The following is a 27,276-nucleotide window of genomic DNA, read 5'->3' as shown; positions in this document are numbered from 1 at the left end:
AATGGATGATCAATTATTGATTCACAAGAAAGTATGATAAGAGAATCCAAATCAAATAATATTCTAATCATGTTTAGAAGAAAATCAGTGATTGGAACATTATTAGGTCTTGAAATTATTTCAAATATCATTGACACTAGGGAAACTGATGATTTGAAGCCGAAATTAGTAAAATAAATCAACAGTACAGATGTTTCATTATTAAAATTGAAAAAGTTTCACCACTGGACAGCATTTTATTGTTTGAATTCGCTGAGCGGTTCGCTGCACGGCGCGCTGCGCAGCGAATTGCACGGTTCGCTGCGCTGTTCGAGGTTCGGTTCGGCATGAGTGGACATACCTAATGAATATCGAAAGAAACCTCCTCGTTCGATAGAGCCTATCGATACACGGCACCGATAAAACGCCGTATCGATACACCAACCTGGATCATCACTAATGAACCACTCATCCACTGGCTAAATTTCAACTCTGCCCTCAATTAATATACAATTAGCTAGTTGACGGACGTGTCAAAAAATTCCCGTATCTCGACAAAATTCCCGTACATTTCCCGCCTAAATGAAATTCACGTACAATTCCCGGATTTCCCCGCCGCGTGGACACCCTGTTATGATGCATGATTTTGGACCGCCTTGACGAGCCGAGAAGAATGGAGTGTAGTACGATGGAATCTGAGTATTGTGTCAAAAGTTTTGTTTGAAATTTTGATCCTTGAGGTATCCTTATGCGAGCCTCTTTACTAGGAAATACTGAAATGAAGTGCATCTAACGGGTGATTCTCATAGAACATAATCTAATGAACTTATATCATTGTGCGAAATATCAATGTGACGACAATTTAGTTGGTGATGATGGTTGAAGCTAAAAATGAGGAGTTTTTCACAATACAAGGAGCATTGTTGTCAGGTGTGCCTGTAAATCTATATGAGATTGAATCTACCTGATCTCAGATTGTAGAGCACAAAAATACGCCCAGAGGGAAATTCTATAAATTGGTGAGGGGTGTAGCATCGCCATCTATAAGCGTGGAGTGAGCAGGTGGCTTCTCAGTATTGGCCCGGCGGCTGCAGAGGCTCTGTTGCGGTCTCCTTATGTCTAGCTGTAATAGCCCGTCCTAATAGTTCGTCCTTACCTATAATTGGGGTTGTTCAGTTTTTTCTTCTCCTTCAACCACAGATACTGTACTTTTTATTTATATTTTGATTGTATGATACCTTAAATGCCGCAAATTAATTTAATATTTTTTTTTCGTTCGTCACTTAGTTGAACCTTATTTTTTGCTTATTCAATTCAAATTCTTTATTTGCCATAATACAATACAATTTTTCAAAACAAAACACAATTAAAAACTTAATTTAAACATTAACATGAAATAAATAATAATTCTTCTCAAAATTAGCTTATAGGCGTTGCCAGCAAAACCAGAGGTTTGTGTGCTGCAACGAGTATCAATCTTAGAAATCTTAACTTACAAAATTAATAAACCATTTAATCGATACATCAAATAATTTTCAATTTCTTATTCTATTATTAAGTTTTTAGTTACTAGATTTTTTATTGTATCTAGTGTCATTAAAGTATAGTTATAATTTTTCTTATCGATTGTCAGAAGACTCCTCCATGCACACGGACTTGTCGTCCAAGCATGGAGTTATTCATTTACTTTTTACTTGTTTTTCATATTAATGTTACAAACTAATGTATCGTCTTTGTTTTTACATACTATGTAATGTATAAAGTTTTTTGAATAAAATGAATTGAATCTAAATTGCCTTTTTTTATTATTCGAAATAGTTATAATCATATAATGGTGCTACATTTTGATGAAAAACATAATTGTGCACTTTTGAAATTGTTATTTAAGAATATTATATAGAATAGAATAGAATTTATTGTTTCTCATAAACACCAGTACAAATCTTTTTTTAAATATATATTTTTCCAAATTGACCCCACTTCTAAGTAACCCCATAAAACAACAACCTATATTTTTACATATTAATCATGTGTTTTAACCAGTGAGGAAAACGGGGAAAATCGTGAAATATACGGGAATTTTCTGAGCCTAATTCAGTGGACACCCTGCATAAGTCAAATTCGGTCTAAAAATGAAAAATGTTTTGTTGAGTGCACTCAAGCCCATATTCCAATACAGAAAAATGGCCAATTTCTATATTCAAAGCTGCATATCTTGTGAAATACCTAAGATAAAATTTCCAAATCTTGGGAGGATATAAAAATCTTCCTCCTCTTCCCACTCCAATAGATTAATAATACTTTCGATTCCAATATCATTTGAAAGTTACAGTAGATTTTTAAAATGGCGATTTTTTTTTCGTGATTCCACTGTTAATTAAGAGTTTCTAAAACGAGTCTGATATATCATATAAACTCAAGATTGATTCCAAATTGTAGATAAATTCATGCTCTACGAGCTTAGCTGCCTAAAATCCATCTTGAATGACATAACTGGTTACCGAGATAGCTTTGAATATAGAAAAAGGTCATTTTTCTGTATAATGAAATGCGGGTTGAAGTACTCTCAACAATAAATTTTCCATTTTTCGACCAAATTTCACTTATACATTTTGAACCGCATTGACAAGCTGAAAAGAATAAAGTGTAGTACAATGAGATCCGAGTATTGTGTCAAAAGTTTTGTTTGAAATTTTGATCCTTGAGGTGTCCTTATGCGCGCCTCTTTACTAGGAAATACTGTAGTATTGTATGTATAGTAATGAAGTGCATCTAACGGGTGATTCTCATAGAACATAATCTAATGAACTTATACCATTGTGCGAAATATCAATATGACGACAATTTAGTTGGTGATGATGGTTGAAGCTAAAAATGAAGAGTTTTTCACAATACAAGGAGCATTGTTGTCAGGTGTGCCTGTAAATCTATATGAGATAGAGCGCTCTACCTGATCTCAGATTGTAGAGCACAAAAATATGCCCAGAGGGATTTTGAATTAAACATCTAAATGGTAACAATAGGAAGATATTGTTGATCAAAAACTAGAATTCATAAAAATTGATTTTTTTCTTTAAATCTCACTCATATTTGAAAAATTATAATTCAGTACTCATTAGAGAGAGAGTGCCGAATGATATCATTTTATTCAGAATTTTTTAATCTAGAAAAAGGCGGTATTAAATATTTCTGTCCGATTAATATAACGGATTTGGCGGAAATAGCTGAAAACTGGAAAATTAACTGAAGATACGAGCTTTTTGGGCCACCTGTATCTAGTGTATATATTGCAAGCACCAATGTATATAGTGACTGGACTAGCATAATGATAAAATGAGTTTAGTTTCTTCTTTTTTCCATTCGAGTAGATTTTTCAATCATTGTAGAGCCATACTTCCTTGAAAACATTCTTCAATCGATCCCACTCCTTCCGTTATCTTGCAACACGTTGCTCCGCCGCACACTCTTCTAAATTCTTGGTCCCATTTATAAGGAGGCCGTCTTCTGCTTCTTCTGAAGGTGAGTGGATACCAGTCGAAGATCCTCTTTGCCCATCTTCCATCAGTTGTCCTTACAATTTGCCAGCCCAATTCCATGTTCTCTCTATTATTATCTTTGCCACATCTTCCATTCTTGTTTGTCTTGTTTGACTTCTTATCCAAGATTTTTTTCTGCCTGTTCGCTTCACGCCTAACATAATTCTCTTCATCTCTCTCACAGTAGTTCTGAGTTTTCTAATGATTTTTCGTTGAGTGTACGTTTCGCTGCCATACAGCATTGCTGGCAGAATATTTGTCCGTACCAACTTCCTCTTGCTATCCATACCGATTCTAGAACTTAGTAGTTAGTTATACTTTTTGAACATAGACCAGCCTATCGCAGCTCTCCTCGTAATTTCGCCCCGGTAAATGAAGTGATCTACTTCCTCTATTTTTCCTTCTCCAATTTCCAATGCTCTCTCCATCCCTCCACTATTGAATATCACAATTTTTGAATTATCAAAATAGAATTTCATATCAATTTTTTTTCGTTTCTTGAACCATAATAATTAATCGAATCATTCCTAATTATTTTGCTAGTTAATGATGAAGTGCTCTTTGGAATTGAAATTTGTACAAGAAATATAATGGAATAAAAAAAATGAACAAACAGTATAAACATTGTGGTGATCTGAATCGATCTATGAGAAATAGGAACTGAAAGAATAAAAAATGTCATTCCATTCCAACTAAAACGAAACAATGTCTGTGTTTGTATTAGAACTTACTTACGAAGCGCTACAGCCCTGCGTGGACCTTGGCCTCCTCAACTATTCGCCTCCAATCATCTCTCTGACATGCCTGCCTCTTCCAATTCCTCACTCCTAAGCGTGTCAGATCTTTCTCCACATCTTGCAGCCAGCGTGTTCTAGGGCGGCCTCTTCTTCTCGTTCCTTCCATTCTCCCAGAAAGCATCTGTCTCTGCATTCTGTTCTCCTCCATTCTCTGTACATGACCTAGCCAGCTAATTCTTCTGGATTTTATATAACTTACTATATCTTTCCCTTGTAAAAAGGTGTTAATTAGAAGTGCTGAGTGGATAATGCATACTGAGAAAGTCATGAATAGTCCAGACCAGCCTGGCGACTTTGATGCTTTTGACACCGGAATCTCGTTTTATTTTTATTAAAGAATGAAAACCTTGTATCATAGTAAAAAGCAGTTCTATACTTTGTATTATTATATGAATATTGATTAACATAATTATGGCTTTTCGATTTTAGTCGCTGAGCTGAATCCTCAGTCGTAAAACTATGGACCAAGCGCGAGCTTTTGCTTTCAATGTCGTATACCGTCGACACAAACTTCAGCTTTTTTGTTGTTCGATTTTTTGCCGTTCTTATGAATTCTGTTGAATCAAACATAATGATATTTAACAAGTTGCGCTGAACCTGGTAGAATTTTTAGAACGGTAAAAATCAATTTTACGGGAATCGATATCCATGTAACTGGATTTAGAAGATCAATATGATAATGTGTTCTATCATAATTTAATAATTATCACAGAAATGTTTAAGTGAAAACGTTGGGCGCAAACTTACTTCCATGGGGAGACAAATAAATTTATGAAAAGCTTGATAGCTTGAATCTGGATATCTGTTACACGTTTTTAGTTCAATACATAACATGTCTTAGAACAATTTTTAATCTGTTTTGTCAATCGGCAGGAAAAAGTTGGTTTTTCAAATTTATCTTACTCCCTTATTTTTGGGTATTTTCAGAAATCAAGATAAATATCCCACCAAATTTCCTACACGAATACAGTGTAAGTTGTATTATAATAGCTACAGTACATACGTACTGTATAGTACAGTACCTATTCGTTTTTATCGTATAATTATATGATAATAGAAAGCTTTATTAAAAACAGCCATAACTTCCTTGTTTTCGGATATTTTCGAAAACGGGACTTACGCTTTCAAGAATTTGGGGTCGCTAAATCCAAATCAGAATCTTTCTATCTTCATTTCCAAGAAAGATAGATTTTGAGAAAAAGTGATGACCGGAGAGACGTAGAATCACCATGTGAAATCTAGTATCTCGATCCAAACGGGTTTCTGCTTGCCTCGAGGGGAGAAGACGTGACAAAAGGAGGTTCCTGGCTCGGGATCACCATGTGAAAGAGACGATTGGACTTCGACAAAAACCGTGAACACTGTTCAGTGTTCAAGTTGCACGTCTCCTATCGTGTGAAAGAGGCCTACCAGGCCGGACAATTCACCACGCTACGACTGTGGGGCAGGAATTTGGAACTGGAACTGGTTTCTGGTACAGAATCTGTCAAAACTCTCCCCATGGAACGCGGAACTTTTTACCTGATAAATTGTGAATCGGACAATTAACCACATTCCATGTACACAGAACGGGCCCATTGTAATCGCTAATAAATATGTGACATTTCTAGAAAAATGATGAAAAATTGATTGAGTTACTGATTTTTATTCATACCTCTGTAGTGGTAGAACTTCCAGCCAGATTGGTTTTGCTCTTTTTGGGACACATTCGATCAGCAACTGCTCTCGCCAGCTCTTCTGCTTCCTCCAGAGATGGAAAAGGACATTCATCTTCCATTTCGTCGAATTCTTCCTTTGGAATCAGTTTGTCCAAGCCTGGGAAACGATTTTGCCAATGGAGAATGTTACTAAAAGATTACCGTATGCAAAATAGGACTCTGGACTAGTAGCCTACTATTAAAATTAATTTTTAGACAAAAAATGAAAAACAAAAACAATTTAATTCATAAAATATTTTTATACACCTAGCCACAAGTCCCATTTCTGTAAAAATTTCATGAGCTCCGTCCCATCTATGCAAAGTTTGATTTCAGATTCTCTATTATCAGGCTTCAGATACAATTTAAACGAAAAATTTCTAGTGGAAAAGATTCAGCATGAGAATCTCTACAACTAATGTTCAGTAACATTTTCACCTAAAATTAAAAATAAGCTCGAAATTCGAGAAAATGTGATTATCCAATTTCAAACTGTTGGCAACTGTTGATTCTATTAAATGATTCACTATGAAGAGATAGCAGACCTCGTGTGTCTCCAGCGTTATTGCCCTGTCACCAGCTGGCTCAAATCTTTGAATAGTAGACTTGAGATGCGCGGGAACACTAGCGTCAGGTTATCAATTTTCATAACGGCAAGGAAAGTTGTGTGAGTGCGCCACACCAGATTTTTATTGAAGGTCATAGAAGGTTAAACCTACTGAAGAATCAAAACGGATTCAGACAATCAGAGCCTGCGCGTGCTAAGGTGATTAACCTCCCATGGACATTATAATCAGAAAAAATCTGGTGTGGTACACTCACACAACTTTCCTTGCTCATATTTGAAACTACGATCAAACTTCTGTATATGTGTATATATAATTATTGTTTTCAGAGTACTTTTTCCTTAGTGTAAATTGTGAAATTCGATTATTTTTTTAGTCGTATTTTTTTTAAAGTCGTCAAAACAGCTGTTCTACAGACGAAATATCTCGACTATGTGTTCTTTTTATGAACTGCGCTACCTACCTACCTCATGCACGAGAAGGAGGTTACTAAGTACATTTCTCAAGGATGGGGTGGACCCCCCATTAGTTTCCCAGAGAGGAGAATCATGCCAGTTGATAGAGCTGATAAAAAGCTATCCATTTAATAAATTTGAACAAAATCGTTAGAGCCGTTTTCGAGAAAACCGTGGAAAACATGGGTTTTTTGGTGATTATCCGCCATTTTTCTTTAAAATATTACGGAGCTCCTGCAATTTTCCCAGAAATGAGACTAAAGTCAGTTAATAGGGCTTATGAATAGCTATCCATGGTATAAATTTGAAGAAAATCGTTAGAGCCGTTTTCGAGAAAACCGTTTAGTGATTATCCGCCATTTTTCTCAAAAATATTACGGAGCTCCTGCAATTTTCCCAGAAATGAGACTCATGTCAGTTGATAGGGCTTATAAATAGCTATCCATGGTATAAATTTGAAGAAAATCGTTAACGCCGTTTTCGAGAAAACCGTGAAAAACATGGTTTTTTAGTGATTATCCGCCATTTTTCTCAAAAATATTACGGAGCTCCTGCAATTTTCCCAGAAATAAGACTCAGGTCAGTTGATAGGGCTTATAAATAGCTATCCATGGTATAAATTTGAAGAAAATCGTTGGAGCCGTTTTCGAGAAAACCGTGAAAAACATGGTTTTTTAGTAATTATCCGCCATTTTGGACTGAATTTTATTGAATTTCTTGTTGTCGGATCCTCGTCGTATAAGGACCTTGAGTTTAAAATTTCAAGTCAATCGGTCAATTAGGAATTGAGATATCGTGTTCACAGACATACACACACACACATACACACACACAGACCAATACCCAAAAACCATGTTTTTGGACTCAGGGGACCTTGAAACGTATAGAAAACTTGAAATAAGGGTACCTTAATTTTTTTTGGAAAGCAATACTTTCCTTACCTATGGTAATAGGGCAAGGAAACTCATAAACATATTAACATAACTAGAAATTATTTTCTGTTATTTAACTAGATATGATTTTCTTGTAAGAGTTTACAAGAGGTTGTTGATGACATAACCGAAACCTGTGTGTCATCAGCTTTATAATAATATGAATAGTTTTGATTTTGATACAGTTAAGCAGTTCATCAGATACAAATTTCAATAGATTATTGCAATTATAAAACCTTGAAGAATATTATGAAGTTGAAAATTATTATTATGAATAATGGAAATGACTTACCTCTTATACAGTTCCTTGCAAAATGACCATTGTCTCCACATTTCGAACATTTCAGGTAGGCTGATGCATCTTCTCCATTACCAGCAGACGCCATTTGACTTTTCTTCTTTTTCCATTGTTGCTTTTTATACTTTGAGAAATTCAAGTTTTTCTTACCACGTACAAAAACTTTTTTCTGAATATTAATACGCACAAAGTTCTCATTGGCCTTGCCGCTGGCAACTTTCTTACGCAATATAGCTTCTTTCCTCTCATTATCAGACATATTGAATGTCTTTTTATTGTCAAGTTTGTTACTTTTCTTACTAGGCTCAACATTATGACTAGATTCAACAGTACTGGATTTATCTACCGTGTGTTCCATCCGAATTCTTTTCAAAGCTTGTTCAATATTGTTGTCTGATTTGTACCTTTGGAGAGAACGTTTCTTGGTCAGTATGGGTAAGCTGAAAATATTTTGTGAGTTTTCTGTATCGCTATTACAGACTAGATCATCGTCACTTTCATTGGCTACTTGAGTATTGCTGCATGATGCAGTCAAGGCGATCGGTGGAGAATCGTTGGCCTTTTCATCATCCAAATAACAGTTCTGGGACGTTGAAGCGGTCGGGAATGCAGGATTGCCGATAACTGACTCGCCGGAATCGATTCCAGAGTCGAAACTATTCGAAACACTTAGCTTGTTGTGAGCGTTTGTTCTTTCAAGCCAGCCTTTATCAAAAGATCGAGGCGTCAATGAAATATTCTTGCAACTCTTCATTGAGGTTGGCGGTAGAATATTTGTTGGTTGCATATTGATGGGAGTGGATTTGATGAGAACTTTGACTTTCTCATCAAATAAATTGAAAACAGAGACTGGCTCTTCAGATGATTGATGTCTGCTTACATTTGGAGACTCGCAATTTTCAAATTCGGTTTTATTGGGAGTGAGCACGATATCCTTAGCTTCATCAGAAATGTTCAACGTATCGTTTAATTTTTCCTCCACACCGTTAGTTTTGTACAAAACTTCTGTTTTCGCAGCAGATGAGCTTTCATTCTTTTTCTTCTTCAATGACTTTCTAGGATTCCTCTTGTTCAATGTGAAGTTTTTAAATAATTTATCAGAGAAAGAATAAGATACTGAGGCCTTGGACTTGTTTGGTTGTTTACTTTCAATACTCTTTTTGCTCAAATGATCTCCCCATACATTCTTACTATTCACCTCATATTCAACACTAACACGCGACTCGACCTTCCCATCATCCTTAACAGAGGACTCTTTCTCAGCAATTTCAACAGGTTTATTTGCCAGGTGACTCTCAACATTTTCTTTGTTATTTTTCAGTTGTTCACTGCCGAGGACTGACACACTAGCCTCATTTAATAATACGTTGAAACAGCTGTTGTCAATTGTTTCCGACAAATTGATGTCACACGATGATTTATCTAAATTTGATAAGCTAGCTGAGCTCGAATCCAGAGAGAAACAATCCTGAGCGTCTTCGTCAATGTTAATACTATTCTCGAGTACTTGGGTCTTCAATTTCCAATAGATTCTATAAGCTTCTTTGATTTTTGAAGGAGCAGCTTTAATGTCAGCCTGTAAAAGAAAAGATATTACATTTATCAGAGAAGGATTAAAAAGTATTTCTTCAATTAAAATCATGACTCAAATTCTTGTATAACAACTATAGTTGTTAAGTTGTGAAATTTATATACATACTGTAGCATGAGCTGAAAAATGAGTAAATTTACTGGGATATCATTAGCTAAGGCTAGACTTATATACAAAAAAATATAAGGAGTTACATGAGACACAAGAATGTTTGGACAAAACAAGTATATACAGGATGGCCACCCATTTTAAAATAAAAAATTCATGAGTAATTCCCGGTTTTCCAGAATATTTCAAATTTTCCAGGTAGAGTAACCGCGGTACTTGAGGATCAAGATACATTCGTGAAGAATTTATTATGGAAATCTTCAGTTTCATCTTACATGACGAATTGCGAATAGGATATTTAAATTTCCAAATATATTGATAATTTTTGACATGACAAGAATATCGATGTATTTAAATATGTTTTTTTTAGTTTAGGTTGTTCAAAAACATTTCCAATAATTATTGCTAGCCATCAAGTATTTTTTTATTTGAGTTTTTTTTGTTACTGTACACTTTTTTACTGAATTAATTGAAATTTATGAAAAATTCTTGAGTAATTGGAAAAATTCATGAGGAATTCACGGTGTTTTTCCCGGTTAGTAAAATCATGAGGAATTGAAGGTTCTCCCGGGTTTCCTGGTGGGTGGCCACCCTGATATAGAAATGAATAAAAGAGTTTAGATGGTTTCTCATACAAAACTGTATGAGAAGATTCCTCATAATTGTCAAAATTTCGATAAGTAGGCTATCTTAAACAAATCCCGCATCTGCTATGAGAATCAAATAAAATAAAACCCAAATAAAATGAACTTTTAAAAATGTTTTGTGAATAATACGGCTATTTTTTGTCAAGAAGAAACTAGATAACTTAAATGAGTGAGATTCAGATGTACAGAAATTTGATACATATGTATACATTTGAAATTATAATAAATCTTCCATCTTCTTCCATTGAAAATTCATAGAAATAGCTTAAGCACGTACTTGAATGAAAATAAAATTAATTCTTTGAAAAAAGAATTCCTTGGCATTCTAAAAATGAGGCCTATTGTCCAATTATGAAAGAAAAATTAGAGGCTAATTTAATCATGAATCTACACTTGGGCCAAAAAATTGGCTCTTTGGGTAAGAACTTCAATCAGAGTCGCTGGTCAAAATTTAAGGCTTCCTAAGATTCACATTTTCGTTATTATTTAGTTATGTTGTGTTTCCATTAGAAAATTTATTACAAGTTCGAAGTGATACTTGGTCAAATTTTCCTATCTCTGAATTTTACATATTAAATACTAGCAGGTAACCCATGCTACGTAAAGGTTTAATTAAAAATGTAACAAACTGAAAACTTGAACTACTGAGATCTTAAAGAATTTAAAATGGGCCCATAACCATCCTCGAGAAATAAAGAATCTATATGCGAAATTCTATGTAAATCAGTCCAGTAGTTCAGACGTGATGATGCGTCATTCTTGAATTTCCTATCCCGTACATGTAAAAGCCAATTCTTTTCTTTATTATTTTTAGATCATTATTTTTAACAATTTTTTTGTCATTTTCAATAAGATTTAACATTAAGAAAACATAAAAAATAATAAATTCCCAGGACCCGGGTATCCAAATATACAATGTCGTGATCAAGGACAGGTCTTCCTGGATGGATTGTGTCAAGTAATTAAAAACATAAGCCTGAACTATAGCCAGCGTCACAGTCCAGCAAAGTTTTCATCAAAAAATCTTCTAACTTCTAACTGCTAGAAGCTCTTTCCAATGAGTTCTTGAATAGGATTGACTGGGCGCGCCCTAACTGAGTTTTGCAGGTAGTTGAACATTCGCACAGTTAATACCGGAAAATTGTCCTTTACTTGTATTTGTCCTCCTGACAGTCTGATGGCTGAGGAGTCGTCATTATTTTTTTCACGGCGGGTGATTTCCTCCATGAGCATGTTGAAATGTATTATGCTCTTCAACATACTCTGATACTGCATAGTAGGTTCGGGCCAATAAGCCCTTTGACAGTTGGCAGGCGACGGCACGGTACAATACATCAATTTTAACCCTCTCTTGAGTTTCATGTGAAAGTGAATGCACTTCAACTCTTCCGGTAAATAAGAGAGAAGTAAGAATTATTTATTCACGTAAGTTACAATACATTCTGGTTTATACACGAACTTACAATAAATTACAGTATAGCAGCTAATTATGCAACAAATTTCACATATTATGAAAACTTATTAATTGCAATGAAAATTGAATGCAACATTAGAATATTGATAATATAGTATTGTAATGTAATTACATAAATCGGCGGTGTTTCAACAATGAATAAATGATAATTTCAATGAATAAATATACACCCCAAATTATATGTGTTGGGGTATAAGTAATTAGTTACTTATTGCGTGTTATAATTACTATTTACAAACTTCATTCACTGATATGGGATTAAAGTTTTTTAATAAAATTAGTAAAAATTTATAATACAAACAAAATTATGAAATTAGTAGATAAATATTAATGTTCTATTAAGGATAATAATAAGAAAGTTAATTTTTAGAAAAATGAAAAACAGTAAAGAAAAGAATGAAGAATAAATAGTTTCAATATTTACAGTCTAACTAAATTTTCACAATTTTCCACTCCAATATCAACCAACCAGGAAAATAAACTTTTCTTGAACCTGTGTCTATTGAATTCTTCCCTAATGTAACTTGGTATTGAATTGTAAATCTTTGGTCCCAAATATATGTAGTTTCTTTGCCCAAATGTAGTGTTCATCCTTGGCACTATTGAATTCCTGTTTCTCTGCCTTGTTTGATGGTTATGATCTGCCAGTATTATGTGTTCGTTGTTTCTCCTCATTCGCGTGATGATAGCCTGAATGTAGAGTTGTCTTACACTTTACTGTCCTTGAAAAGAATGTTCGTGGGGAATTAATTCTCCTTGAAGCCTATTATTTTTAGTATTCGTTTTTGAAGTTTATAGAGAGGTTCAACATGTATGAAATTCGTAGCTCCCCAGATAATTATGACGTATCTTAAAATTGATTGCACTAAAGAAAAATAAACCGTTTTTAATGTCTCATAGTTGAGGATTTTACGGAGTTGATAGAATTTGTAGAAAAGCTTCCTGATCCGGGTAATTGATAGATTAATGTGCTTGTCCCATTTGAATTTGTAATCCACTATTGTTCCTGAATATTTCATTTCATTGACTTATTGAATTGAAGGGCAATCACACGGGTTGTTGGTGCTTCCACAGTGATGCAGGATTATTGAAGAATCCGGTGGTCTCGTCCGTTCTGTCAGAGAAAAGGCTGAAAATTTCGTTTTTGTTGCATTTACTGTAAGCAAATTTTCTTTCAACTCAAATGTGCAGATGTTTTTCCTGACATGTAGGAACGATGACAGTACGTAAGGCCATGAATTGTGAATAAAACATACATACTATACTGTACATATTGATATATAAACAATAATGCTCCGAATTAAACTGCTATTTGGGAATATATATAAAAATTGTTGAATACGCCTAAATTTTATAATGATTTTACTATCCTTAGTCCGAAGAATCCACTAATAACAGAAAAAACCTACATCGTCAAAACCAATGATGGATAATGATCTTTTTAAAAAACTTTTTGAGGAGTTTGAAACCCGCATGACTGCTAAGTTCGATAAACTCGCACAGGAATTTTCGTCAGTAAAAAGTGTATTGGACAAAGTGTCTGCAGATAACGAGAAACTTAGAAATCAATTAAATGATCTCACTACCTCTAATAAAATATAGTTGAAACGCGTAGTTGATCTCGAGGATAGGAGCAGAAGAAATAACCTAGAATTCAAGGGACTCAAGTATGACGTAAAGACATTGAACTCAGTGTCGGTTGTGAAAAACGTTTGTGTAAATTATCTGGGATCAAGGCCAGATGTGTGGATAAATCGTGCTCATCCTCTCGGGGCATCAAGAGAAGGTGGTCCATTGATAGCGCATTTTCCCGATGATAGTGACGTCGAACACATTCTCAATAATACCAAGAAGCTCAAAGGGACCGGTTGTTACGTGAATAAAGACTTTTCAAAGGAGACAAGGAAAACCAGATCGAGACTTTTTGCGGTAAGGAAGGAGATATTGAAGGTACTTCCTCAAGAGAGAGTTCGAGTTCTTCATGATTGCCTGAGCGTAAGTGGAGTTTTTTTTGGAATGGATGAGAATGGAAAGTTAACATTCGGGAACTAGGATGCGGATCAGAAATTGCGGGAGGTGCTGGGAAATCACGCAGAGACGGTACTGCAGAGAGCTTATGAGAGAGCAACAGGAGCGAGGCGACGACGCTGCAACGTGTGGGCAACAGTGAGGCGTTGCCGTCAGTCATCATCAGGACAATCACGCTATTCAGTTAAGTGTTATGGTCTTCAATGTTAAAGGCTTAAAGGGTAAGCCATATTCCGAATTGTTTAGTTTTTTAATGGGGTTCGATTGTTTTGTTTTGTTGGAAACGCATCTTGAACTGGGAGACCATATAGTTTATGAAAATTATTTGAAGTTTTATTTTTTCAGCTGGGAATTCGCATTAAGAGATGCTCACTTTGGTATGGCGAAAATGAGAATAGAATAGAATAGAATAGAATAGAATAGAATAGAAAAAACGTTTATTGAATAAATAAGCTACCTTAAGCGAACCTCAAAGAGGCTGCTTGACAAGGTACTATTATACAAAACATGTAAAACATGAGAGATTATAATTACAACTAGTTTTTTGAACGGTAGACATGTAATCAAATTTTTAAAGCAAGATATTTATGTGGTCCCAGTTTATGTAAGCGATGGCTTACAAGCTGAATGGGATTTTGATTATTATGCACTGTATGATTTTTTAAGCTCGTGGGGTGATACTAATAATCTTATTGTGATGGGTGATATGAATGGGAGAATTGGAAATTCTCAGAATCTACCTCCAGAGTTGAGTTTAGATAATATCGCTGTGAGTCATATCCGAAAGATAGTGTCATTAATGCAAAAGGTAGAAAGATCATAGATCTCTGCGAAGATTTTAACTTGTTAATATTAAATGGAAGAGTTAGGGGTGACACTGATGGTAAATATACTTTAATAAATGCAAGGGGAGCTTCAGTAATTTATGTTGCATAACATTAGATCGGTCAAAAGTAGTTAAAGAATTTAGTATTTTACCTGCAATGTTTTCAGATCATATGCCTATTGTTTTGAATATATATAGTGATAAGTTAGAATTCAATGATAACTTGCTACCGTTATTACCGAAATTGACATGGGGAAAACTAGATGATAGTGGTTATGCTAAAAGGCTTGCTGGGAGAGTCGTAAAATAGTTTTTCTACCAGGAAACATAGATGCAGCAAATAATTTATTGACAAAATTAATAGCTGATTCAGCAAGCGGCTCAATATCGCAGAGAGGAAATAAGACTGGTGTCAGGAAAAATGTATGGTTTGATAGAGAATGTGAAAGATACAGAGATCGCGTGTTTGCTTTTCTCGAATTATTTAGAAAAACTAATTCTAAGCAAGTGAAGAACGATTACACGTTAAAGTTAAAGGAATATACGTTGTTATGTAAGAGGAAGAAAGAAGCTTATTGGGCCGAAATTAAGGAACTAAAAACTGTAAGTGATTTTAAGAAATTTTGGGAGCTGGCTCGGTTTTTCAGGGAGGGAAAACTTACGCGAAGTGGAAATATTAGTCCAGAACAATGGATACAGCACTTTAGACAGCTGTATACACCTGTTAGATGTAGTGGACCGATATCGTGGGTTGAGCCTCTTGTTATCCACGATTCATTAGACAAGCCAATCGAGATAACAGAAATAGATTTCGCTCGAGACAATAAAGCACCAGGTGTTTATAGAATACCGGCTGAGTTTTTTTAAAAAAGCGCCAATAGAATTCCGACAGCTATTGTGCATGTTTTTTAACCGTATATTTCGTTTTCTTGAGGTACCGGAGTCATTCACGAAATCGATAATTTCCATTGTATAAGAAAAATGATCCCAATAATCCTGAGAGCTACAGAGCGATTTCATTTACAAATGCAATTTACAAAATATTTGTAAGTATCTTGTTGACAAGATTGGAGAAGTGGATTTATGGTCGAGAAGTCATAAGTGAGAATCAAGCAGGTTTTTGAAAAGGATACTCAGCAATTGATAGCATTTATATTCTTTTCAACGTAATTAAACATTCTCTATCCATGTGTAAAAGATTATACTGTTTCTTCGTCGATTATAAGGCAGCGTTTGATTCAGTAGAGAGAGAAGCACTCTTTTATATACTGGCCGAGATAGGAGTTTCAAGTAAATTTGTTAATTTAATAAGTGCGCAAAATCATCGATATGGTTCAAGGAGGGGCGTCAAACTGAAGATATAAGTATTGAAAGCGGATTAAAGCAGGGCTGTCTGATGTCTCCACGTTTGTTCTCCGCATTTATTTATAATATTTGCGATATTTTGGGAGGGGGAATCAGGACAGGAGATATGAAATTGAACGCTCTTCTTTATGCAGATGATCTTGTAATCATTTCCGACAATGTTACTGAAATAAAGAGAATGATCGATAGACTATACTTATTGTAATCGTTGGAATCTAGTTATTAATATGGATAAATGAAAGATGATGGTTTTTAGAAATGGAGGAAAGCTGTGTAAAAGGGAAAAGTGGAAGTATGGAGATGAACCTGTAGAAATTGTGAAGGAATATAAGTATTTAGGTTTAGTTTAAACATCAACTCTGTCTTTATCAGCACATTTCAAGCAAAAACTAAGTACAGCAAAATTTGGAATTCAGAGTTTGTGAAATAAATTGATAGCAAATGACGATGTGACTGTTTCAACAAAATGGCAAGTTTTCAATGCAGTTAGTATCTACGGTTACTTATGCAGCTCAGGTGTGGGGTTATCAGGAGAGAAACGATCTGGAAATATTCCACAGATTTTTTATTAAGCGTCTCTACTGGTTACCTAGGAATACTACAAATTATATATTGTATTTGGAGACTGATGTAAAAGAAATGTATCTCCAAACTTTAAGAATGAACAGAGATTATGTTTTGAAAACAATAACGTTATCAGATAACAGGTTTCCCAAAAAAAATTACAATTACGATGGCTCAAAGTAAGTTTGGATGGTGCAAGGAGTGGAGAATGCTGTTTGGTTTGAATGATATTAATTGGGTGGACTCAGTGACTCAGTATGATGTATGGAAATTGAAAAGCTCGGATGTAATTAATAAGATTGAAGAAAAGTGGACAAGAGATTTATGGAATAAAGCTGAAAATGCTCATTATCACTCAATCTATGCTGAGCTCAGACTGGAGAATAATCAAATGAATAAAAATTGCATAAATGATAAGAATAAGAGACGGCTCATTAGCAATATATTCAAAGCAAGAAGATCCTTATTGCCATTAAATTTCAGACCGGGTAGGGAGGAGGCTAATACAATATGTTCTTTGTGCAATAGTGGTGGAAGAGAAGATATTTATCATGTTATAGGCCGCTGTAAGGTATTGGGAGAGCAAAGGAAAAATTGGTTACAGCACCAAGTACTGGGAGAAGAAGTAGTGCGGAGATATCTCAACGGGGAAGACTGGGTGCGGTTGGAGGGGTATTTAAGATCAGCGGGAACATATAATTTTCTTATTCATGAATACAATTTTTAAAGTGTAAAATAGTTTGTTTATATTCTTAACCTAGGCTTGTCGGTAATATATTGTATTTATTGATGTTTCCCTAAAGCTTATCTTGTAAACGAGAATAAATTATTGGTTTTTCAATTATAGTTGAATAATAGTTCATGGTAATAGAATGCTTATAACTAGAGTAGATACCGGAATCAATTGCTGAAATTTATCAAACTTTTTTATTTTGATTAGATACGAGATAACTTACTATTATCTTTGTCTACCAACTCTGGCTGACGGCTTCGGCCATGCCTAATGAATTTTTCTCAACCATAGAATAATACTGCGTGTTACTTCATTGGATAAAGTGTTAATATTATTCGATGTAATTGTGTATTGAGAACAATAAAATTCTTTTCTATTCTATTCTATCCTTAGAAGGTAGTAATTGCAAAAAAGACAATCCAATCTTCTCTAAATACAATAAAAATTATGAATACCGAGTTTTTGGTTATTTATTCAAGACCCTTTCATATTCACCTACACACTGGGTAGCCCAGTCAGTTTACCTGGCCCACATCACTATGTAAAGCTATTAACTTAATATTTTGCCTATTTATTATTTGCAGCAAATGATTTAATAGGTAACTTTATTGTATTAGAGTCACAGGTGTTAGTGTTACAAGTAATAAGAGTACAAATACCTTATAAAGGTATTCTAATAAAAGGAATACGCCTATATCCTATTATATTAAGCGAGCAATTTCTGTATATATCTGGTTATTTATGTTTTACGGATCTCGAAAACTGCTCTAACGATTTTTACGAAATTTGGAACATAGTAGGTTTATGATATAAAGATTCGATTGAACAAGGTCTCATTCTTTGGAAAACCCGCTGAACGACATTAAAAGGATAATTCATCCTTGGAAAACAGATGATAATTCGTCGTCTCTCGATAACAGAAGATATGGTGTTGATGGAGCCGTCCTGAGAACAATGCAGGATTACCTTTCTGGACGTACCCAGGTGGTTACTCTGGATGGAGCCACGTCTGAGGCACTACAAGTGAACCATGGAGTTCCCCAAGGATCTATTCTGGGCCCTCTTCTTTTCCTGATCTTCATAAACGATCTCAGCATGGATGGAAAAGCATTATTGTTTGCGGATGACACCACTCTTGTTGCCCAGGATGAAGATCCCCAATTGGCCATCCTCAGGTCTGCCCAGCTGCTTGAAGAGGCCAGTTCGTGGTTTGGAGCAAATAGACTGTGCATAACCAGACTAAGACGCAGAACATGTTATGCACTCTGAGACGCAGACCGCCTTCCTTTGGCGAGCCGGAGGTTAAGCTGCTTGGTTTTTGGATAGACGCATCACTGACTTACCTGATGCGCAAGTTGAGGAGCATTGTGCCAAGAAGCTACCTGGTGACTGCGTACCATGCTTTGTTCCACAGTCATATTAAGTATGAGATTGTGCTGTGGGGACATGTGGGTTGTTGTGAGAGGATTCTGCTTCTTCAAAAAAAGGTGATCCGCATCATTACATTCTCGTCATACCTGGAGAATTGACGGCCACTGTTCAAAGAACTACGGATCCTCACAGTCTTCAGTCAGTACCTGCTTACCTCGTTATTGCTTCTAAAAGAATAGCTACATAAATTTCAAGTGAGTGGCCAGGCTCATGATTATTCTACTAGAAGACGTGATGATATAAACCTGCCACAATTGCGATTGGCCAGATCACACAAGAGTTTTCCAATTCGCACCCTGAAAATATTCAACAGGCTCCCATTGGGTCTCCGCGAATTGGAAGATAAAAAAATTAAAAATGTGCTTCGAGATAAACTCCTCAAACTTCCACTCTATTCCTTGAGTGAAGAGGAGATCAGTCGTTTTATTTGTCTCTTTGACATGCCATCTTGATAGTTTGTGTAAATTTTATGAACGTTTGTGTTTTTAATTTCTTTTGACGAAATCTATCCAGTGTAAAGACTGGTCATGGATGGGAAGAGAATTGAATTGCGTGTGCCTGTGTGGGAGAGAGACAGAATTATTTCCAGCTGTGTAAATTTCAGCGAAAAATTTGATCTAGCTACAAAATGTTTAATCGATTTGATCAACATAATCTGATTTGTTGACATGACATGATAATCCTCCTAAACTAGATTATATTATAATTTTCAAAGTTAATCATTATTTGACAATTTTAAGTGATTAGTGATTGTTATTTTGTTATTCAATTTGGTTTGTATATAATCTAAATTATAATTCTTTTGTTTTCAAATGTTTGAACAGAAAATTGAACCTGAATTCAAGTGTATGGAACATAACCTACTTTCTGGACTACTCATAGTGTATGAATCAAAATTCGGGAAAAACAGTTTTGGGCTGTGCCTGTTAGTACTTCCCCAATCATTTTAAAGAAATGTGTTCGATTTATCAAAAGTCAATAAATAAATAGCGAGCGAAGCTCGGTGCCCCGATATTGAAGGTGTATTGACACCTAAGGAGAGGTCCACTTTATTGTGTTGATATTGATCATAATAAGCTCTAGTTACTAAGAAAATCAATTGCATGTTTTATTTTAGTTGTCATTAATGTTTGATGAAGCCTTGTTAATACATCAAAAGGTTTCTCTTTCGTTTTAATTTAGTTCAATTTATCAAACATTAATCGTTTAAAACTCAAATGGATCACCTCTTGAAGCCTAAAGTTTTGGATTTGGACGCAAACTCGGCCACAGCTCAAACGGAATGGGAACATTGGCACAAAACGTTTATAAATCTCATTTCAACAATACAAACGACGGATGCAGAAAAACTAAAAATACTAGTCAATTTTATATCTTCAGCAGTATTCGAACGAATAAGTCACTGTGGTACGTATACCGATGCTCTTAGTTCATTACAAAATATTTGCACGTCATGAACTTCAAACTAAAAAACAACAACCAGGCCAATCTATTGATCAATTTATTGAAGAACTGATGCTTTTAGGCAAAAAAATGTAAATTCAAGGCAGTAACAGCAGAACAGAATCATGATGATTGTCTAAGAGATGCTTTTATAAGTGGTTTGCTGTCTCCAGACATTCGACAACGTCTCTTGGAATCAAAATCTTTAGATTTCTATGAAATAGTAGACCACGCTAGAACTCTGGAAGGATCTGATGATCCATTGATCCAGAAGCTCCATTTGTTGTAGAAACCGGTGCATCAAATGTTGCTATTGCTGCTACTCTATCACAATTGGGCAAACCTGTTGCTTTCTTCTCCCGAACCCTCTCAGCAACAGAACGGCATCATCCGGCAATAGAAAAAGAAGCTTGTGCCATAGTTGAAGCCGTTCGTAAATGGCGCCACTTTCTTCTAATGCGAAACTTCCAACTTATCACAGATCAAAGATCAGTCGCATTCATATTTTCCAAACATCACCAGAAAGAAATTAAAAATGAAAAAATCCGTCGCTGGCGCTTAGAACTCTCCTGTTTCACATATGACATCACCTACCTCCCTGGAAAAGAGAATGTAACAGCAGATGCTTTATTCCGAATGTGCGCTAACGTAACAAATAGAATACAAAACCTCCAGAGATACCATGAAACACTCTGTCATCCAGGTACAGCCCGATTTTATCACTGGATAAAAAGTAAAAATCTGCCATTCTCCCTTAATGAAGTACGACAGGCCTTAAATCAATGCAGAGTGTGTGCTGAAATAAAATAGAAATTTTACAGCCACAAAGGAACTCTTATCAAAGCTACATCACCATTTGAACGCCTCAAATTAGACTTCAAGGGCCCGATACCTTCAAAAACCAGAAATCATTACATTCTGACAGTGATTGATGAATAGGCTACTCTAGGTACCCTCTAGCTATACCTTGCCCTGATATGTCTTCCACAACTGTTATTAAGGCCTTGGAAAGTATATTTTTTATGTTTGGAACACCAGCTTATATTCACTCAGACCAAGGACCACCTTTCATGTCTCAAGAACTCAAGAGCTACTTAACAATGAATGGGATTGCTTGTAGCAGAACAACACCCTATAATCCAAGAGGGAATGGGCAAGCTGAAAGATACAACGGGATAATATGGAAAACAGTTCAATTGACTCTAAAATCTAGAAAACTGCCAATCACACACTGGGAGGACTGCCTACAAGAAGCACTCCATGCGATCAGGTCCCTACTATGTACAGCCACCAACGAAACTCCACACAAAAGAATATTCCGGTTTCCTAGACGAACAGGAAATGGCGGATCAACTCCATCTTGGCTCATCTCACCAGGACCCGTATTACTCAGAAAGCACGTGAGAACATCGAAGTATGACCCGCTTGTTGAAGAGGTTACTCTGCTTCAAGGAAATGGTGAATACGCTCACGTACAATTTCCAGATGAGAGAGAAAAGACAGTGTCCACGAGGGATCTAGCTCTGACTGTGGCCATAGTCAGCTCGGAAGAAGTAGAAGAGCCGCCATCATTTCCAGATCCTTCCAGAGTTCAAGAGCCAGAGTCGGAATCAAAGTCAGAAGGGTATTCCGGAATTGTATCCCCAGACATCCAAGGAACGGAGGATCCGCATTCAGTTCAAGAGCCTGATGTTAGTAAAGCTAACGGAAATCGAAGAAGCACAAGGACAAAATGGCTTCCAACTTAATTTAAAGGACTATGAAGATTCATTCTCCTAGGTGGAATGAATGTGATGATATTGATCATATGATCTAGTTACTAAGAAAATCAATTGCATGTTTTATTTTAGTTGTCATTAATGTTTGATAAAGCCTTGTTAATACATCAAAAGGTTTCTCTTTCGTTTTAATTTAGTTCAGTTATAATGACAGTATTTGATTAGCAATGGTATTGCTTTCCGTGTCTATCGTTTAACAAAGCAGAAAGAACTATCTCTTACACGCTTTGCTCCGTTGCCAGATCGTCTTTTAACAATGTAGAATTAATAATCAATCAACAACATGTTTCATCTTGATCATTAGGCCTAACTAAAAAATTATTATAACCATGGTCCTTTACCAAATAAAACTGTAGATTTTGACGATATAAGTATGTTTTTATTTCATTAACTGAAGAGGTTAAAAGCTATGCAATACAGGTGGCTAATTCATAAGTTAATTTGAATTACCTAGTACAAAATCAACGTATCAACAAAAAAATTAAGAATATTGTTTATTCAAATAAAAAATACCATGTACCTTGACATAATAGGTATAATTTTTTTTTCAAGAGCTAACTTGGTTATCTGGATACAAGAAAAAAATTATAATTGCATTAATACATACCTTGGAGGGTGCTATTCCATTTTCTTTTATAAAATCACTCTCCCATTTTTTTACTTTAAATTTGCATTTCAAATATTTCAAGTTCATGGCAGTGTCATCCATGTCGCGTTGAATGTTCACAAATTACAATTCAGTTACTGTCACTGAGCAAAGTAGGAGTAATACAACAGTGTTCAATTCCAATATAGATAAAGAAATGTAAGTTGATTGTGAATAAACCTTCTTTCTAATAATAGCGTAATTATTTATGCCAACCATGAAACTTTCATCTAAAATGTAAACATCTATACTAAATTATTCCACACTCTGCAAACTTCTTGATTCTTGTTTTCATTACATGTTTACATTTCATTTTACTGATTTCAAGGATAGATTTGTAGGTTATGAAAGGCGGGAACGTAATGACCGTTGATAGAAAATAGGTCTAATAGGAATAATCCTTTTTTTCCAAATGTGTTCAAATGTGAGAAATTACATTATTGGAATACATTTCTGTCGATTGAGTAATTCAATTTTATTCAACAAGATTCAACCAAATTTCCAATATATAAGGACTTTAAAGAAGCTTTTCTTAACCTTTACCATCTTCACCATTTTCAACAGATATTTTTAGATTGCTCGAATAAAGAGTAGATATCAGTATTATCTGTGAAGTGTACTTGAAGTAAGATGTTATTGATTCCTTTGTTTTAGATTGCTTGTTGATGTATAGTGAGATTGTTTTTGTATAGCTCTGAGATTAGATATAATTTTTCGCCACCGGTAATTTCAAGAAACCTGAAAAATCGCACGGAAACTCATTTAAAAGTTGTTGTGAGTAAAAGTTCATCTTATGAGTAGAAAATATTGGCACACAAAACTCAGTATGAAAGACTATTGACTCAGCAAAAGAGATATTCCCATTGACTTTAGAAAGTTATTTAAGTGCGTTCAAATAATGACTGTTTAAAGCCAATATATTTTTGTTGCATTGATGCATGTGAAGAAGAATAATGAACAAATGTAAAGGAGAAAATGAGGTCCACCACTACAATACATGGTCGGCAGTCAGCAGGGAACCTGGAAGTACTACGAACACGATAATCAAGCATTCAGAAGAGCTTCCAGATAGCGGCATTGTAGATCTTCAACAGACTTTCCACCGAAGTTCAGGAAATGCAACTTAAGAGATTCGAGAAAGCCCTGAAAACCTAACTTCTTGAGCGGCCCTTGTACTTTCTCAATGAACTGGATGAAGAGACTCTTACTGAGATCTTTCTCAAGAATTGTTGCAACAGAGTAAAGGTGAAAGACCACTTTCACGAGATCCTTGATACAGTGATTTGCTGTCCCTGACATTGATGGTCTTCCTGATCGTCTTGCATCCGTGACAGTGACACTCCCTGTTGTTATTAATTTTGAATGGAAATTTTCAACATTTTTTGCATCCAGTGTTGCATGGAGATGGATCCCTCATTCACGTGTTCATGGAGCACTCCACCACCTTCATCACAAAGTAGAAGGAATCAGAGAGAAAATTCTTACCGACTATATTGTTTTGCCTAATAAGCAGTATCAACTTATACCAGTGGAAAGAGCTTGTATATGCAAATTACGATTTCTTTCTGAGCTGGATTAGTGCTGTAGTAGGGGCACTTAGTGGGGAGTCATTGGTATCCTACACTTCCCTCTCCAACAAACCAGTTCAGCAAAACAACTGCTGGCAGCATCTTGAGGCTTGAGGCATGCATGTCATTGTTCTGCTACATAAACTAGACATTCATTTTTCTTATTCTAATCACTTGCTACTCTCAACTCTCCAGATTGCATGAGCACTATGTCTCCAATGACAAAGTGGATTAATTTTTATTTGTAATCAACAAGAACAAGAAAACAATAAGTGAATCAGTGGTCAGATAAACTATTGTCCATTATAAAAATGTAGCATAATCCAAACTTTATTAGGCCTAACAGTAATTGATGGAGCCTCATTTAATCATTGATGAAAAATAAATCTGGAGGGAACTCATTATCAGATTTACTCATTACACAAATGTGTAATACAATTGTCAATTGACCTGTTTATCTATACATTCATAGATATAATATAATTCCCAACTTATCATGAATCATATTGGAAAAGGAACAACAGCTATTATGTTGATATCAGCAGCATGAAATACTACTGAGAGGGAAATTATGGAGTACTGCAGTATCACACAGAGAATATATTTTCCTTTTTCCTCTCTGAGAAGTTACTGTACTAGTGTGCGATTCACTGTATGGTGTGTGTGTGTGTGCACTTTATAAAATTGAAAAGACAGCAGAGCAAGCCAATCTACTAGTAATTGGATAATTGCCAATTGTGACTTGTTTTTATTTTGTTGAATGTGGATGTGGAATGACAACAGTGGAGCAAGGGGTGGAGGTGACAGAGTACTTCAACTGTTGGAGGGCTATTTCTGAATTAGCGGGGAAGGCCTATCAATGGTACTGATCACTCATAGGGAATTGAAGAACTAACTGTTAGTCACCCACTTTACCCCCCTCCACACTCACTCCACACTGCTGGTCACCCATTTAGCTCAACATTAGATGCATCCTCTGCTTTCTTCTCTGTGCCTTCATACTCCCATTACAGATCCCCAGACCTAACAAGCTGCTATTTTGGCTTGTCCTTCCTCAGTCAAGAGAGGGGGAATTTTAAACTGAATCAAATGAAAATTGATGTTAGACACAATCCCAAGGAGTGCTCTAACAAATGTAGTTCTAACAAAATTGGTTCATAAAGAAATTTTACCTGTATAAAAATAGGGAATGATTCATTAGCCACTCGGTATTAGAGTGATTGAACCATATCATTTTAAGCCTATTCGTCCATTATCATTCATTTCAGCTGATTATAAAAATAGTGTTGTGTGGTTCTTGTGTATTACCCTACAAGGGGCACAGTGTATTTGTTCCAGCTTCCACAGTATGGTATCTCCAAAACAACATATCTTTAATGAATGCTGGTAGGGCCTCCCAGTGGTGCACCTGGATACCCAAGTGTGGGATGGAGACCTGCACTTGGGGAACTAAATCAAATACAAGCCATAGTGGATCGGTAATAGCCGCCAAGCCATAAAAAGGGTTGTGGTGGGCGGAACAAGTGTGAAACTCCTAAACAACTTATGAGCTCCCGGTCCAAAAAGGGCGGGGTTGGTGAATGTTGGATATTGACAGTATTCATGTCAATATTGTATTGGTGTTATACAGAGTGCACATAGTTATTTTGGCAGCCAAAATATCCATTGGATCTCCCAGCTCTGTTATCATGGACAATTCGAGAATCAGTTCTTTTCAGAACTACTATATTATGAGAAGACTTAGCCCTGGCATAAAAATATGCCACTTAATGTAAACTGAGAACACTTGAACATTGAGGGTATAAGCAGAGCTAAAAGCAAGTGTGTATCAAAACTGATGCTGGAGCTAGGTGTGGATTTTATAGCACTGCAGGAGACTTACACAGAAACACAAGAACAGCTTTGTTCAAGAGGGCATATTCCCGGCTATAATTAATATCCCGGCTATAATATTCCCGACTTAATTGGTGCTACCTATCACAAATCCTATGGAACAGCAACTTATATAAGAAGTACTCTGGAGGAAGTTGAACTCATCTCAGAGAGTCAGGATGATAATATTCACCTGGTTGAGATTAAAATAAAAGATCTCACTATAGTGAATGTGTACAAACCTCCAGCTTCAGATTGGCCAAGCCAAGTTCTACCAAAATTTGATCATCCATATATGTTTGTTGGAGATTTCAACAGTCATCATGACATGTCGAACTATGCCCGAAATAACAGCTGTGGCTTATCACTTGTTGAATGGTCAGAATACAATAATATGTATCTGGTTTTCGATGCCAAAGACTAAGCCAATCTTCTGGTGACAAATGATTTTTTTGGAGAAGGCTTAGTTGTTGAAATTGTGCTAGGCCCTGAGGTCTGCAGATTTTTATCTGATCAATAATGTGATCCTAATTCTAGTGGTTTGAGGGTCTTGGAATTAAAAACATAGATATGTGGTTGACTGACTGCTCTTATAATAACGAGAATAATGTAGAAAATATTACAAAATAAATCTTTACATGGATAATCTAATAATCAATCTGTCTTTAAGAGACCAACAAAACATGTCTTTAAGAGACCAAATTTACGGGGGCACATCTGATATTGTAGTGGGGGGTATCAAGTACTTTTCTAAGATCTGTCGTCCTCGAGTCTGGTGTCCAGAGGGTGATGGATGAGGATGAAGGGTGATGGCCTCCAGGCATCGGGCTAATGGCATCAGATCGAAGATCATCTTTCAGCCCCACGTGGCAAGGTCAGATATCCGATATCACCGGCCATCTCCGTCGGCAAATTCGTAAGCCCTCATTCGACAGCAAGGCA

General features: G+C 35.7%; 1 protein-coding gene across 1 annotated transcript in view; it reads right to left on the bottom strand.

Annotated features, from left to right (window-relative positions):
* Positions 1-23,244, bottom strand: part of LOC111062323 (ATP-dependent DNA helicase Q4) — a gene marked incomplete at its 3' end in the record, with an annotated part of 54,924 nt that extends 31,680 nt beyond the window's left edge. The window contains 3 exon segments of the mRNA XM_039430581.1: positions 5,967-6,127; positions 8,255-9,836; positions 22,856-23,244. Of these exon segments, the coding sequence (XP_039286515.1) occupies positions 5,967-6,127; positions 8,255-9,836; positions 22,856-22,957 (1,845 nt within the window).
* Between the last annotated feature and the right edge of the window lie 4,032 nt (positions 23,245-27,276).

Source organism: Nilaparvata lugens, chromosome 6 (genome assembly GCF_014356525.2).
Source record: "Nilaparvata lugens isolate BPH chromosome 6, ASM1435652v1, whole genome shotgun sequence".
In the NCBI taxonomy this organism is placed as follows: Eukaryota; Metazoa; Arthropoda; class Insecta; order Hemiptera; family Delphacidae; genus Nilaparvata; species Nilaparvata lugens.
This window is presented reverse-complemented; position numbering and strand designations above follow the sequence as displayed.